This window comes from Phalacrocorax aristotelis, chromosome 6 (assembly GCF_949628215.1).
Source record: "Phalacrocorax aristotelis chromosome 6, bGulAri2.1, whole genome shotgun sequence".
In the NCBI taxonomy this organism is placed as follows: Eukaryota; Metazoa; Chordata; class Aves; order Suliformes; family Phalacrocoracidae; genus Phalacrocorax; species Phalacrocorax aristotelis.
In genome coordinates this window covers 8,561,022-8,577,913 of record NC_134281.1, presented here as the reverse complement: position 1 = coordinate 8,577,913, position 16,892 = coordinate 8,561,022, and the positions used below count along the sequence as shown (strand labels likewise).

The 16,892-nt window shown below is 44.8% G+C and overlaps 1 protein-coding gene across 5 annotated transcripts in view; it reads right to left on the bottom strand.

Annotated features, from left to right (window-relative positions):
- The window catches only part of ADAMTS9 (ADAM metallopeptidase with thrombospondin type 1 motif 9), an 85,553-nt gene that overhangs the window by 13,987 nt on the left and 54,674 nt on the right, over positions 1-16,892 (bottom strand). For 4 of the 5 annotated variants that reach the window (XR_012661011.1, XM_075095766.1, XM_075095764.1 and 1 more), the window contains 2 exons: positions 10,131-10,298; positions 5,334-5,507 (listed from right to left, as the gene is read on the bottom strand). Coding sequence is in view for 4 of the 5 variants with exons in the window: in XM_075095766.1 (XP_074951867.1) it covers positions 5,334-5,507; positions 10,131-10,298 (342 nt within the window). In the remaining variant the exon portion in view is untranslated. The remainder of the gene's footprint in view (positions 1-5,333; positions 5,508-10,130; positions 10,299-16,892) is intronic. The other variant, XM_075095765.1, reaches the window with a different exon arrangement.

Sequence of the window (16,892 nt, the reverse complement as noted above, 5' to 3'; positions counted from 1 at the left end):
CTTCTGGTAGAACGACAGCCTTGCTATCTATCCCCCTTCCAAAATGCACACTGATGCACACTTGGCTGGAATGGGGGGAGCCCCTTTCCTAGTCCTGGCCAGGGGGCAAGTAGCAGTGCTCTGCCCACACAACTCGGGGCACATCTCTGCAACTGCTGCAGCAGAGGGGGCCCTATGGATTTATTCTCTTTTAAAAGCTGCCCTGCCTGCAACCCCTGCTAGCTGAGTGCAACTGCTCCCCAGGGGCTTCTGGAGACTTTAAGGACTCTGTTCTTTCTCTGCTCATCTTGGAAGAACCATCCTGGCCGTGAGGCGGCGCTCCTGGGAGTGAGTCTGTGCTCAGAACGCATCTTACAAAACATGCACATAAAACGAAATAAATCAGCATAAGAGCAGCTGTCTGGATAAAAGCATATTTTCTTAAAGTTATTGCCTGTAATGGACTTCTAACACTTTCAACTAACTGGATTAACAAGGAGGAAAAAATGCATGAAAATAATCATTTTATATAATGTGCAGGAAATGTCTTCCCCTAAGGAAAAGGATGAAACATTCAATCAGACCATCCCTATCTGTACGGAAACACCGTTTGAAGTCACCTAGGCTCGGAGGACCGTGCCAGTTTAATCTTGTTAAAAGTCTCACTGTCCGAACATCGTTTCCAGCCTCCCTGATGCAGCTCCTGCTCTCTTGGCTGGCCCCAATTAGCAAGATCTTAGTGGATTCACCTAATTGCAAAACGCAGGCACTGTCAGGCCCCCGTTTCTGTAATTAGCTGTCAGAACCGAGACTGCAAATTATGTGAGAACTTCAAAAATCGGATCAATCCATGGCAGGAAAAGCAAACCAAGAGAGTTTCCACAAGCGTAACGTCACGTTGGTTGTAAATATTTAGTAACCATGCAAAGTGGAGGGGGACAGGGAAGGAAAGGCAGCCCCACAAAGCAGCATTTATTCAGAAGGAATAACTTAGGAGCTCTTAGGCAACAGTCAACATTGCAAAATCCGCAGTCTGCCAGCAGACCCCAAGGGTTTCGTGTGCTTTCAACCTTATTTACTCTCTTGCTTTAAGTCCTTGGAGTGGAAGCTCCTTCTAGGTCTGTGCCGAAACACAGCAAAAATTTGCTGGAGTGTAATTTCCCCGGAGAGCAAACAAACTGTGTTATATTTGCCCCTCTGATACCTCCATATTATATAAGTAAAATCTGAAAGGGGGTTATTGCAGTGCATCAGAAATGCTCCATCGTCACGTAGCTTCCCTGAGTAGCACCTTTCAGGGGCAGCACGAACCCCGATGCTCCTGCTCCCTCCTAACGAGGGGCTCTTCAGCACAGTGGGAGTGGGGCTATGGGATGCTCAAAGCTCCCCTTGTCCCTGGTTTGGCATCCACCAGCCCAGCATGTGGTCACCAGTGCAGGGTGAATCGTTCCAGCTCACAGCCAAACGAGGCACGTCACAAGGAGTGGGAAGAAACAAGGCTGATTTAGTCTTCTCCCCTTGACGTATATTTAAGCCTAAATTTGCAAGTACATTGACTTACAGTTAACTTTAGGAGAGTAAATAACCTCTATACTATCAATGGGTCTTCTGACATTGGCCATGAAGAGCTATCATATCAAGAGCCCACCCTCATTTAAAATGAGTAGTTGCTGATGAGATTGAGGCTTGCAAACACATGCCAGCCTGCTTTGGGTTTCCCTGCAAGTAATGGTTGAACGGCCAAATAAACCTGAGCCTGCTCTGTGCTTTTTGTCATCATCAGTAAATTAAAGTTTGATTATTTGTATTTTTGGGGATAACTGGCAATTAAAATAATCCCACTGAGATATAAAATATGGCTCAAAGACAGTGAGACCATCAAAAAACAGATCAAAGAGAAACACTGCAGAGGTTCCAACCAGCCACCCCAAGGTTATAAAGCATTATTCACATAGGAAGTGGACTGTTCAGCTAGCATGAAAAAGCTATTTTTCCTTTTAATATGGTGATATATTTTGTATGAAATCTCATGTTCACGACTGATCTAAATCTCACATAAAACAGCAGGGCCAGGGGATAATGGCCATTGATAGCAAGAGCTCAAAAACAGGTCAGGCATTTGAAAATATTTGTCTCAGGCATTGCTTTGCGAAAGCATTCATTGGGGTTTTTTTCAAATCAAAATCTGACACAGCGATGAAATGAAACCCCATGCCACAAACACTTCAAACATGCCTTGGGTAACTCTGCAATCCAAACCAGGCACGGATGGTACAATATTCCCCCAAACAGCAAATGTCAAAGAATCAAGAATTGCATTGCAGCTTCCAGAGCTCTGCGATGTCCTTCCACAGAGGTTTATATCAAAAAATCCCCTTCTCTCTCCCAGTTTTCCCTTTTTCTTTGTGCCCCTGGTCTGGGTTTCACTTGGACATTAGCAAGGCCCTTTCTATTGACTTTCTTCTCCCTGATGTGGGTACTAAGAACAGCTAATTAATGGTGATACACCAACAGAGCAATAAACAGTTTCCAGTAAGTTCCCTGTTCCTTTTCGTTGGCAAGACCAACTTTTTTTCTAAACAAAAACAACAAAAAGGAACAATCAAAATCCCCCTCTCAACAGATTCCCTTTAAAGATAAGAAATCAAGAACAAGACAGTGCTGGTATGTTATTTTACATCCCGCCTTTCATGTCAATTAGGGTTCATTGCTGCTCCCTGCTCAAAGAATACTAATGCAATCTGTCCCTCCTCACTATAAATAACATGCAACCAGTACTTGTGGCTGGTGCGAAGGTCCTATTGCTTTTTTTCACTGGGTACATCAGAACAAAATAAGAAGTGCTCAGAAGAACTGCGTGGAGTCGGCCAAAGGGGTGAGCTCACATTGGGCATCTCTTGCGTGTTCTTATTTATGGTTATTTATGGGTGAGGAAACTTCCAGCCCACCCTCCTAGCAAAGATCTCCTGGGGAAAAAAATGTCTCTGTAACATGTTAAAAATTTCCCCAGTGCAATGGGGAGCCCTGGAAAACTAAGGAAAACGCCAGCAACCACTGCCCACCAAAGGCTTGGCAGGCTGGAGGCAGGCAGGGGCCTCTCGCTGCTGGTTTGAAAAGGTGCAAAAATAAGGCAAAGACGGTGAAAGGATGGGGTAGGAGCCGTGGCTTTTCAGGGATAATTACACTTTTGGGTAAGGACTACAACTGCATGCTGTTTGGTTACCTCTAAAATTATTAGCTGAAGAAATTTAACAGGGTCTGTAAAAGCAAAAGTTCATTGGAGGAGTTTGCTGGAGTCTCTTCAGCCATTCCTACACTTCTTTTCCAGGGTGGGATATTTCCATCAGGTACCACTGTATGGTCAGCTCGCCTTTGCCTCCTGCTGCATCCCATCACACCTTGGCTCCCCAGCAGGTGGGAACGGGAAACGGTCCCCTCCAGCCTCTTGTGCTTGTGGCCACGTTACATAGGATTATAAACCCTTTACAACTTCCCAGCACTGCCAAGACCAGGGAAGTGAAGCTAAACTTGTTTGTTCCCGTCAGGCTGAGGTACAGCAGGTGTGGGGATATTGGATAATGTCACACATGTGGCTGCCTGCAGTCTGGGGTGCTCCACGCAGGTGTGAGCCAAGGACAAGCTTGTTGGGAAGGAAAGATCAGAGGAAAGCATGTGCTGCCTTAACTGTGAATGTTTTCTTGCTGCAGCAGAAAAGTTGTGCAGCCTCTGTATGCACGAAATGCTTTTTCTCTCATCGGTAAAATTGTTTTTCTTAATCGCCTCCACTTTTTCTTCCTTTTTTCTTTTTTTCTTTAGTGACACGATAAAGGCAGGCTCTGGGAGTGTCTGCAAACACCAAGACTTTGAGCAGGAAGCTGGCGGTGCCTCCTCATCTTGTGTTACCAGAGCAGGAGGCCCTGCTTTGCATTTACGGCTTCTTTACACTGTCTCAACAGTGGAAGGGATCTTGACCAATTTTGTCCACCTTCAAGACTGCCTGGGGCCACGCAGCAGCAATATAAAAGCAGCCTGACTGCCAATGAATGCCAGGCCCCTGTTTGATTAATATTTTTCCTGCTCCCTGGAGCTGTGCACTGCAGGCATCTGGGTGACCAGGATCAGGCTCTGATCATGCACCTCCAAAGTCAGTGAGATCTTTGCTGTTCAAAGGGTGCAGGATCGAGCTCCTGCTGCCCTGCCACCGGGGCCAGCGATGGTTTTGCAGGGAGGCTGATGCAGCTGGCCAGGGGGTTTTTGCTCCTTTCCAACCCTGCATCCCCATGGAGGGCCCATGAGGGGCAATCCCCTTCCCCTGTGTGACAAGGACATCCTTTCCATAGGAGTGGTGGCCTCTTCTGTGGGCTGTGTGACACAGCAGTCAGCTCCCCAGAGCTGGCAGCTCCATCACCTTCCCCATTTCCAAGGCTGGCAGTCCCTGCACTGCAGGGAAGAGCCCAGGACAGTGGGACAGGGATGGAGGACACCTGGGGCAAGACTCTTTCACCCGCGGATGGCTGAAAACAGAATGAAACTAGAATGGAAATAATGATTTTGGTGCCTGGTCTGAACTTACTCTGCCAAAACCTGTTGCACGCTCAAAGCAAGCAACGGCACCTTGTGGGCAGCTGCTGGACCCCCTCCTCCTGCCCAGAGTCCCCTTGTCCTCCTGCCACCCACCAGTCTCGGGCCCATCCATCGCCTGCAGTGCAGGTGAGTCAGAGACACTCCCTGAACCACTCGAACAGCAGCTATATCTCCTGCTCCAGCCTAAGGGGTTGGTTTTGCTGGGATCTGGATCCTGGTCACTCAGAAAAGCACTGTCTCCTGTGGGAGATCTCACCTCAGCACTGCTCATGGCTTGGCAAAAAGCATGGACCCAGAGCACAGCGAAAGGAGAGAGCTGTCAGAAGGAGCCGGGGTAACGGGGCAGAAGAGTGGGAATTACTGATGTTCCCCAATTCCTTCAAACTCTCATGCACGGGGGTCACAGCTGGAGCAGCGCGGCAAGGCTCAGTCCGAGTTGGGTTACTGCTCAGCCTCCGGGAACAGACCCATATCCACCCTCTCCAAAACCTGCTCAACATTTGCATAGGTCCCAGCCAAACACAGGGCAGCACAAAGCAATAAATTAACCCCGTGGAGGTATTTCTCAGCTCCCCCTTTCCAGCCAGCTTGCATGAGCATTTCCTCTGCTTCTTTTTTGGCAAGCCCAGGCTGCAACCCCAAAACGCCAGCCCTCCGGCAGCGATCTCGGGCACCGGCGGCCCCCCGTGTCCAGCATGATCCCGCACTGCTCGCTTGAGAGCACAAGTGACGTGACCCTGGGGAAGGGCGGAGGGGGGGACCCCGCTTACCGCTTGCCATTCGCCAGCTGCCCAGCGGTGCGTGGGGCACTCGGGGAGGTGGCAGTCCCGCTGCGGAGGGGGCCGGCCGGCCAGGTCACACTCTGCCTCCTCGGCTGCCTTTGGGGTGCCGCTGTGGCAGTGCACAGCGCGCCGCTGGACGCCCCGGCCGCAGGACACTGAGCACTGGAGGAAGGGACAAAAGGTGAGTGGCGGTCCCTATCGCAGCCGTCACGGTAAGTTCCCGGGGTTTGCCCTCTGCTCTGTGCTCAACGGCAGCGATAGCAAGGCTCTAACACCGCCATTTAAACTTCCAGGTGAGGCTCTTCATTGCACAAGGGAAAAATTTTGCAAGGGCAGAGCAGACAGGCTGAAATCCCTGCTCTGCTGAAGCCAGAGGGAATTTTCGCTGTTGGCTTCAGTGGGGTCAGGATTTCCTGACAGGATTTATATTGCAAAAACCTCTGGAGATAGCGGCTCTGCTAAACCATCGCAACATGCCAGGAGCGGCAAGGTTCTGAGTATTTCTCAGCTCAAAAAAGTAATAGTTCAAAATATATCAAATGCCACAAGTGTCACTGGAGCGGACTTTAATGAAAGGCAAACTTGAATTATATAGGAGAAAGTCTGGAGCAACAGGGAGGTGAAGGGATGATACGGTGGGATGTCTTTCAGCATGCAGCAGAACATGCACATGCACATAAGCCAGGGCGTACTGTTAAGTTTGTGAAAATAAATGCCCTATTTTAAATTAACTGCACTTCACATTTCCTTTATCACCCTGTGGGCACGTTTCTCCCCACTCCTAGGCGCAGCAAGAAAAGCCTGAATTTCTCTGTTTCTCAGACTTCTTCAAATTATTATTTACACTACAATGCTTTTTAACAGCTTAATTTTTCTTTCCACAGTATTTATTGTTGTGACTGTACACTGTAATATGTTCAGCAGTACTTAACTTCTCACTGGTATGGATTCTTCCTGGCTAGATCTTAAAGGATATAATATAGATTTGGAATAAAAAGAACTCGCATTTATAGAGGAAAGCGTGTAAAAATCAAAGGTATACATTTAAAACACAGCTATTATGATTAACCATTTGCTGAATTAACAATTAATATAAGCAACTTTAGTAATACATCAGGAACTAAGAAAACAATTTTACAGCCTGTTATTGCAATACCCATAAAAGCGAGCCTTCTTAAGGCGGGGAATTAAGTGGTGCCTAACAGGGAAGCAATTCTCTCTTCTGCAGAGTGTTCCTCCGTAACGCTCCATTTGCTTTACTATCCGAACATCCCATAAAGCCAAAAGGACCAAAGAAAAGCTGACTCTGAATATTTGCTTGGCTTCAGATATTTGTAAGAGGGTGGGAAGTTTTCTGTGTAACTCTTGAAAGTAGCAGTGAGATTTCTGTCACTGGTGATGCAAATGCTTCCCATATGCCGTGCTGCCTCCCTGTGATTAACAGTGCTGTTTGTCCTATGCATTCCATAGGGGACAGTTAAAGTGAATAATGGCCACAAACTTGGAGAAACATATACTCCAGGATGCATACCATGCTCTAAAATGCCTTTTTGTTTACATTTATCACCCACCTAAAAAGCACATGCCCGGGTATGTTATGACAAGGGAGAGCGAGTCAGGCCATGGCTCTTTCACCGGGGGCTGTGCCGCATGTGACACTGGGCAGAGCGGGTCTGGGGAGGAGGATGCTGGCCCCTGGCCATGCCAGGCAAAGCAGGGCACTGGGCAAAGCTCTAGATTCATTTAACTGCATGCTTGTGGTGAATCTTTGCCCAGCAGCATCAGTATTGCTGTGGCTCTGGCTGGATTTATGGCTGGCTTCGAAGCGGCATCATTATGCTCTATTACAGAGGCAAGAAAAGGTAGGTTTTAACATCATTTTCATCCTGGCTATTTTAATCCAATCTGGTCAGCCAGCCTGTGCCTACCTTGGGGAAATACAGCTGGCTGACACTGCCAGAAGATATTAAGTCTGGGGGCAGCCAACTTGTGCTGTACTTACATATTCTCCTAAGGGATACCACGAGCCAGGCAGCATGTTTGTCCTTTCTACAGAGTCTATATGTCTCCCCAGGAGTGCTCCTTTCTCCACTGGGAAAATCAGTCACTGAACTGCTGAGTGACAGCTCGGCTATGGAGAAGCTCTACCTGTAGCTCTACCTGTGTTTTTAGACAGGGCTGGACTTCAGCCTGTAGCTGAAACATGTAAATGCCAGACAGCAGAATAAATATTGGTGTTTTTGCTAAGTGAAAGGTAAATGGCCATAATTGATACTACTTAGGAGATGCAAACACATTAAATCTGACATTTCAGTGCAGACACAAGCACATTTAAAGCTTGGAGAAAAAGCCTTTTTTCTTCCCTTCTGATTATTACAGATATATTAAAAATGCTTTGCTACAGGGAAGTGGATTCACAACAATCTAGAAAAGAATTACCCAGCCTCTGAATACAAAACATCCAGAGAGGAAAGAACTTGGGAGCGGTGCACTTAGCTCAGCTGGCTGGGATTAATTTTTAAATCATTCCTGTATTTTTTTAATCCTGATTTTTTTTAGTTATTCCTTTTCTCAAAAGGAAAAGAAAAGAACCCTAAAGGCACACGCAACAGGTCCTGTGCATATATGGCGAGAAGGAGGATGCACTTCTATGGAAACCCTTGCTTTATTTCTCAGGCAGACTTTTGTTGGTTTACCCAGGACAAAAGGTACCCAGCTCACAGCAGCTCAGCTTTGGAATTATCTTTCAGAGGCAATTAGATCTTCAGAAAGCTTTTTTGATAGTATCTAAACGCAAACTGATCGTGGCTGCCTATTTTCAACAGTGTCACTGGTGATGGGGAAGGTGACACAGGGTTTCTGTGCCCATTTAGATCCTGTCTTACGGGGTATTCAGAGTGCCAAATCCCTGCCTGTTTCATAGTCCTAATGAGAAGTTCAGCACCTAAATCCACCTTGGCTTTGAGGCATTAAATCTTTTGCAAAGCTGTGCAAGCCCTGCACACCTCTGGCAGAGACGGCCACGGCGGTGCTCCAAACTTCTGACAGCCCTGCTTTTCATCTGTCGCAGGCAAAGAAACACTGCCAGCATGAGTGAGGATCAGGACGCAAGGAAGCCATGTCAGAGCATTTCATGTGGCTTTAAAAAGCCCAGTTTGATATTGCAGAACAGGTATTTCTACCCCTTTATTTTTTCCCCAAGCAAGACACTGTCTGGCTGAGCACATACAGCATCAGCGACCTGGGCTGAGGAGCTGCCCGCATGCTGGAAATGCGCTACCTATTCTTAGTCTTATCATTAGCGTACAAATATTCCTTAATTGCCTAGTCACAAGAGATTAACTCAGGCCATAAATCACCTCATCCTCCTATTAACTTGGGTTTCTTTCCCCACTTGCATAAAATGAACTCTGTTCTTGCAGTGGAATGTTGGGAATTTTAAAACACTTACTTTTATCAACTAACATTAGCGTATTTTAACACAATCAACAGACCATTACATTATTATTCTTACAATTATTAGCTGTAAAAAATTGCTTTCAGGAGCAGTCACTTTAAATAAGGTGCAAATCAGATATGACAACACTATCTAATGGCCTCATGCCTCTTTTCAGTCTAGCTTCCTGTATAAAATTGAGGTTTAAGTCCTGCAGGTAATAAAAGTAATAATACTAATTTAATTTCAAGTGCAGGAGCAGTACTGTGCATTTCACAGGGCTATGCAGGGCTACCTGGGCGCTCCCAGCCATACCTTGGGAAGGTGAAAGGCCCAGACCTCAGTAACTGAACGTCCATGGTGAATGCACAGACATAATGGCAAACACTGCTATCCTATAAATGCAAAGGTAAGCATTAAAAGAACCCCCAAGTCTGAAAACAATCATAGAACATCAGTGGGTTTTTTGTCTTTTTTAATAGTTGACATTAAATGAGAGTACGGTGTCCTAGTCCTAACATTTGCATGGGTGCCTGTAGCAATGTTAATGGTTTATCTGTCAGGGAACTCACATACAGTGAGAATCGGTATTTTGTACCTTAATTTGGAAGACAGACCGCAAAAGAACATGATGTTTTACAAGTAACAGTTCATTTAGTCTGGGATTTTCAATAATTCTGCTGATTAGCACGCTAATGAGGTAGAGGGAAGAGCAAGGTTCAGAGATAAAAATGTGACGCAGAAGATTCAAGGTGATGATAAAGACATTATTTTCAAGAAAACAAGGATTCAAGCTATGCTTTCAGCAAACAAGATGCTTAGTAACTCCAAGCACTTTCACATTTCCAGCAGCCTCTGCTCTATGCATCAGCGTCTGACTTTTTAATGAAGCAGAATTAACTGATGAGCTTGTTAAGAAACAAAAGGTAGTGAAAAGCATTCTTAATCAACAGCTTGGATTGTTCTTTAGGCTTTCCCAGGGAACTGATAACAAATTTAACTTCAGATTTCTCAAAGCTAAGGAAAATTTTCTTTGGGATGTGACACAGTTAAATAATAACAATATTTAAAATATTAATAAATAGTAGATTCTCTTTAACATTATATACTGAGGAATTTGCTTTCAGTTAGATACTAAAAGCAAGTTGCCGTGTTTTCAGCTGGTACAAATCAGTGTTGCGCCACTGCTCTCCATGAAGCTACACTGGTTTACGCCACCTGAGGATCTGGCCCAAAACTTTTACCCTTGAAAAGTTCAAGAGGACGGAAGTGATGGGAAAACCAGCTTCTAACCAACTGGATGGAAGAAGAATATCAAAGGGTGCAAAAGGGTACACAACGTGTCTCACCTGTCCCCAGTCTCCTGCTTTCCACTTCGGACATCTGCCCCCTCTGCATTTCTTTTGCACATTGGGCTTAGCAAGGTGCTTGCAATAATCTTCTTCTACATGCCTCCCTTCCTTTGACAAACAGTACACATCGCGGTGCTTTTGGCCCCTTCCACAGGAGACAGAACACTGTAAACATAAAGTAACAAAGATCAGCTGTCACAGGGGCCACCTACATGGTTATATACGGGCCATGGCTACCTAGGGCATTTTCTTTTAGCTGGACCAAAAAGCACTTTCGCAGGTCCCTGGCAGCCTACACAAAACTTGAGGGGGATACGGATGGGCAGAATTTAACCACTGGAAATGCTCCCATTTTCACTTAATATTGCATTATATTCTTGGTCAAAGCCCCACAGAATTCCAGTATTAAAATAGAGAAAGCAGCTGACGTTCAGCAGGGATAACAGGCTGGGTTCCTGGCACCGCTCCAGTAGTTTCAACGGAGCAGAGTCATCTTACAGGGATCTTCATCTATTTAGAAGAGCTTGAAAGGAACCATTTCCTTTTACCTTGATACAAAGGGAGGTCAAATGTTGGTAAATCAGGAGAGTAAAGCACGATATACACCTTCACAGAGGGAAATAACCGCACAAGGGAAAAGGCAGAAGAGAAAAACAAGTTTTTCCATGTCCTTGGTATTAAAGCTCATGTTTGTTTTACCAGTGTAGACTGATTTACTTTTTAAAAATATTTTTTTGCTAAACAGACTGAAACCAGGACATGCTCATCCTTAAGATTTATGCAGTTTGAAAACAACTCAGAAGGTGGCAAGAAGGCAGAGCCTGAAGAATCAAAGCAAAAAGCAAATCAGCAGGTATGTTAGCTGTAAGCTTTGTAGTGAAGCAACTAATTTCAACCTCCCTCTGCAGGTTCACTGAACTTTTTCAAATGTGACCACTTCTGGCATGCAAACCCCAAGCAACTTCACTTTGATTTCAGATTAGTCTCCTCCAAAAGATTTAGGAATCAAAGGGGTCTGGAGTCACGACAAGAATTTAATATGACAGTTTCGTGTAGAACAAGCCTCTTACTCAGCATGATGCACCCAGAGACTCAGCTTCAATTTCTTCATTACATGTTATGAAAGTCGTTACATTCTATGTCACAAGCATCCTGGTTTAATCCTTGAGCACAAACACACTGTTTCAACCATCTCTCAGTATAAAATGTTCTGCTTTCTTTTCAGAGATGAGGATTCTTCCTTCGTTTTGGAGCCACTCCATCAGTATATTTCCTAAGAAATAAATTACAGCCCAAGCTCTTCCCAGCCCATGAATATATCCGAAACCTAAAACACTACAATTTATATATGTAGCAGCTCTGGAAGATCCATTAGAATAGAAATTGGCATATACATTGACAGCTATGATTATTTTAAATTACAGCGTTACTTCCCACTCATTCAGCCCCTGTTTTGTTAAGAAGTATACAAAGAACAAGCGAGAGAGCAGTAATTTGCTCCGAAATGGAAAAGTTCAGACCATCGTGGAGAGAAAGGGATGTAACTCATAAGATCAGACGTTGCTGCTTAAAAGCTTGTATAAGCAACATCCCGAAAAAGGCTTTTTTCCTGCTGCAAGACTGTTACAGATCGACAAAAGGTAGGCCGGGGTCCCTTGCGATCAATAAGGTTTAAGGGCCATTAATGATGCTCCTCCATGAGAGGCAGGAAGCCAGACGAGCCTGCGGCAGGGATGGCTGCCTCTGAGTTTTCCTGAGTCCAGCTCCAATTTCAAGATAGGCCAAAAAACCCATAAAGCAACATTCAACCTTGCACTGAGAAACAGAGGAAATACTGTCCCTTGTTCTAAAAGAAGACTTTAATGAGTAACTCAGATTCACAAATGTCACTGTTTTTCTTTCATATCAACAGAAAAAAATTAGGATTAATGTTATCCTATTTTTATAAGCCTTCAAATTTCATCAGAAGTTCATTTTTTCATTTTTTCTACATCTCTCCCCAGGCAGTGAACATCAGCATCAAGAAGGACATGTCAAATCCTACCAAACCCAGCTGTTCTAATACTTTGATCCATTTACTGTCTTTGGATGAAAGGCCAACACTGATACTTTAGCAAAAAGTCAAGTGCTCCTCAGTAAGCACTCTCCTTGCAGGTTGATGCCACTTTGCTGTGGCAGCCAAAGCTACAGAGTAAATTCACACACTTGATCAGGACTCTCTTGCCCCGCATCCTGAGTCAGTACAGCCAAATGCACCTTTTCTCTAATTAAAAAAAATACATTAGATCCACTACTTGTTCTAAAGAAAGAATAACCACACTGTGCAAGACAGCAAGGATGTTTCTGGGGACCCAAAGTTGGTTGATAAATATTTGATCTCACAATTAATGTGGTACTAGTCATTTCCAAAATTGTTATCCCCCTTCTACAAATTGCTTAACTTTGGCTTCAAGCCTGATTCTGACGTTTATCTCACCATCCCACCATCAAACAACAAGACTGCATACACACCTTGGTGCACTTAGAGGTTGAAGCATAATTTGCCTAATTTTGTTATTACTAAAATATAATTCCCAATACACTGGAATTAATAATTTCTATGTCTGTCTTTAATATAAATCAAAGTTAGGCAGCTGTGCATCTTTAGATCTAAACCACTCATTTGCACCACTCATTTGCTTTCATGCACATGTGAGTTATGATCTCATTTGCACTGACAGAACAAAGAGGTTGAATAATCTAATGTAACCAAGTATCAAAGACTGAAAATGCCTTTGCAAAGAGTCTAATTCATAACTGCCTTCTAATTCGTCTCAGGTATTTACAATTTTTATTTGGCATGTAGATTTTAAGCATATGTGAGCCACGCAGAGAAAATAATTTAATAGTGGGCTTCATCTCAGTGCCATGTGACTTAGGGAAGCAACACACCTAGCTACTGCCATCAGCCTCATCATTTATTTCGGACCCTGAAGAAACTTTGTATTTCCTTAGCAGAACTCTTCGTTGCTGCAAATGCTGCCTCCCACTTACAGTATCTATCAATAACAGTGCCACAGTGAGGCAAGATTTGACCTTGCCTTCTTTAAAACATTTGAAAAGCACAGATAAAACCACTCCTTGCATATTCATCTTTCTTTTTCTTAATTTTTGTCCTATCTGTGGAATAACAGCCTCATCCAAGGCTCTTTGAAGTCAACAGAAAGACTTCTGCTGGTTTTAATCACCTCTGGATCCAGCCCTGAAGGTTTTGCCAAGGTATTGTATTGACTTTTTTCACTCACCAGCTTCCTAGAGTTGAGAATCACATGCATTTGGGCATGCCCATGGTCAACCCACCTCTGCCTCCCCTCAAGTGCTTGAAAATGTGTCTCTGAAATGCTGTTTCCAGCCTGTGGTAGAGGCACAGCAGCAAATAGCACCTTGGGTGAACCTGGGAGGATAGCCAGGCATGGAGGATGGTGGGAAAACAACACATTGTGCTGTTCCTTAAAAAAAATCCAAGATGATTTGGCACATAAAACAGTAGAGAAGTACTATTTCAAAAATCAGCTATAGCCATTACACTAAAGGCTCTAGTAAATCTTCCTCTTGTTATTATCTTTATTATCTCCTAAAAACTATCACAGTTACACCTGGTGCTCTACATAGAGAATAAGAACAAAAGGAGTTTCTTAATAGCATTAGGATCAAAGTATTTAAGCACAGATTTAAGGGTATTACACATTGCATGACTAGTTTTGTTAAGATGCCAAGAACTGGGGATTGGCATGCTGCTGATTTTTTCAAATAAATATACTACCTAGTTTAAATAAATGCAAGAAAAATGTTTAAATAAATATGACAAAAATATTTCCATATCAACTGTTTCCAGAAAGGTCATAACACGATGCTAAATCTCTCCTGCAATGCATCGCTGTGCTCCAGCGACAAGGCAAGCTTGTGTTTTTGTTTCCACAGAAATTTGTTTTCTGTTTCAGAGTTCAGGAATGGTGAAGGTCATTCTGTTTTACCAAGTATGTGCAGATTGCTTTAAACTAACTCTTTCTGCATTTTCTGTTCTGATATTTTGGAAGATGAAGGTACGTCTTGCTCATTAAGACCTCTCTAACATAGGAGGGCTGGATTCACTGGGCTGGTAGAAGGAAGAAACCAGAATATGTACCCCAAAAGCCCTTAAAAATTTGTACAAAACTTCTGGCTGGTTGGGTCCAGGTTCAGACTCTCCTGCAGGAGACTGTGACCTGCTCTTCTGCACAGGGAGCTCGTGCTGTGGCCCTGCGGCTGCCAGGCTGAGGGCTGGGAGCGAGGTCAGTCTGGCACCGAAAGGACTCAACAACCCTTGGCACAAATGAGCAAATCTTGGTGAAAAGAAAGAGGCAGCACAGAGCAAACAAGAGCTGTGAAGCAGCTTGGCTTCTCTTTAATTTTCTGTACTGAACAGGCAAGATCAACACGGGGCAGAAAAGCAAACCACTAGCAAGAATCTGGAGGTGTCTTCCCCAAAAGTGAAAAGTTTCAGAAAATGCTGTCAGACCACTTTTCCAGGCTCCAGTGCATCAGCCGGCGATTTGGGAGGTATGTGAGATAATGAATGCAAGCTGCGGTGATCACCAAATGAATTCCCAAAGATAGGTATGCTCCAATAGCTCACCAAGGGCAGGGCTGGGAAGAATTAGGCTAAAAATGGCTTTATCAGATTCTGCCAGGAGCAGCTTTTTGGAGGAAATTAAAATCAATCCTTGTAGGTTTAGATTTCCACACATTAAGGATTATATGGAAAGTAAGTGCTTGTAAGTAAGCCCTCGTTCATCCTTTCCAACAATCTGAGCTGAAACATGTGCTAGATGAAATAAAACAGAGAATCGACAGAGCCCTACAATGCTTTACACCCCCTTTCCGTGAGGGGCTGTGCTCCTGGATGTCAGCAAACTTCCCCAGCTACAAGCAGAGCCCAACCATGCACACTCATAGTTACATTTCAGCATCCTATTCGTCTACATCAGCTCTTACTGTAACTCTCACTGCTGCTATCAGATGCTGAAATCACAGCCGTATGACATCTGCACCTCTGAAGTCTCTCGAGCACGAAGGACACCAGACCACCAAGGAAAGCCTGGATCATTCCTCCCCAGCTGAACCTTTACTAGAAGCCTTAAAACGCCTGAGGCTTTGTGTGTTATCCGGTGACAGAGGCTCTATGGCAGCAAAATTAACTTAATCAGCTTCTCAACATGCAAGGTATTTTAGCAGGTAGCTCCCCTGGATTCTGTGAGACAAGCAACAGGCTTGAAATAAGGGTGCAGCTCCACGCTATATTTTCTCCAGTGGCTGTAGCACTTCAGGAGATTTGTAGGAAATATTTGTTCCTATCTGCTTTGAAGCCTTGTTCCTTCCACCTTTAGCACGATCTCATGACTGGCTGCATCAGCACGGTGAAGACCATGCCTGCAGGGCGGGAGTGTGGCGCACAGGGCAGGATTCACCCAGCTGGGCTTTCTTTTCCTGCAGAACTGTAACAGGAAGCCATACCTTAACACACGCAGCTGCCAAGAGTGCACGGTCATGGTGATTTTATAGCTGGCACAAGGCCAGAAAATACATCTGATTTTTGTACAAAGGAAAGAGTGGTCTCTACATTCAAGGGAGGACAACTGGACCAGAGACCTGAGCAAAACAATGCAAAACACCGCACTGTAGTTTGGAAGAGGCTTTAGATACGCTTAATACATTCTGACTTCCCAGAGAAATGGGAAGATTGAAAAAAAAGACATGAACATCAGGGATTTTGGAGTGTATGCTCCAAGTATATCTGTGAGCATTGTCCAGAATCCCTGCGGAGATGCCCCAAGAGCCCTTCTGGGGCTGGAGGGCAGCCCTTGGCATACACAAGAGCAGGCTTTGACCCAGTGTCCCTGAGAAGCGCTCCTCGCCCCGGGCACGGGCAAGAGGGAACATCCATGCCGGCTCATGGGGCAGTGCATGCGGGGTCTCCGGCCCCTGGCTGCTCTGCTCTCAGCTCTGTGGCAGAGGCACAGTTTCCCAAGTGATTATTTGCAAAAGGGAGGAAAACAAAACAGTTCCCTAAACTTTCACCTCTCTGCTGCCAAACCAAGATGCAGAGGCTGGCCAGGGACCTGGGATGCTGTCCCACAACAGGGTTAAAAAAAAAAAAAAGAGACAAAAAAAAAGCAGGAGGAATTTCTCAAAGAGAAGGGTACAACTTGATGCGTTGCTGCAGCAGCAAGACAACACTGGAGCCTGTTCTTCCAGCAGCACAGACTGCTCCAGAGGAAAGGATGATCTTGGGCTCTTTAACTCCTGCAAGATTTAAGGTTCTAAGCACTGAAGTCAATACAATAATTTCCCTGACCTGGGAAGCCTCACAAGATATATGCGAGAAAAGTGGGTAACTGCAGCAGGAGGAGAAGCCATGCATTTCCTCTCCTATGGTGTCCACCTAGTAAGAAGCACCTTCCCCTTTCCCCTGCCCTGTTGTTACAACCCATACAAAGACTTCACCAAGTGCATAAATTAGCAGGGCTGTGAAAACACAAAGATGCCTTAAAAGCTGCATCCCTGCCCTGCTCCTCACTATTTAACTTGAACAACAAACAAGCAAAACCCCCAGACAGCTACTGCAGGTCTCTCCAGGGAAGGACACGTTAGACGGCATTTCCTCAGATCAAGAGGAGATGTGTGGGCTACCCAAGGACGCCAGTATAATGGGATGTGGAAGGCACTGATGAAGCCTATTTT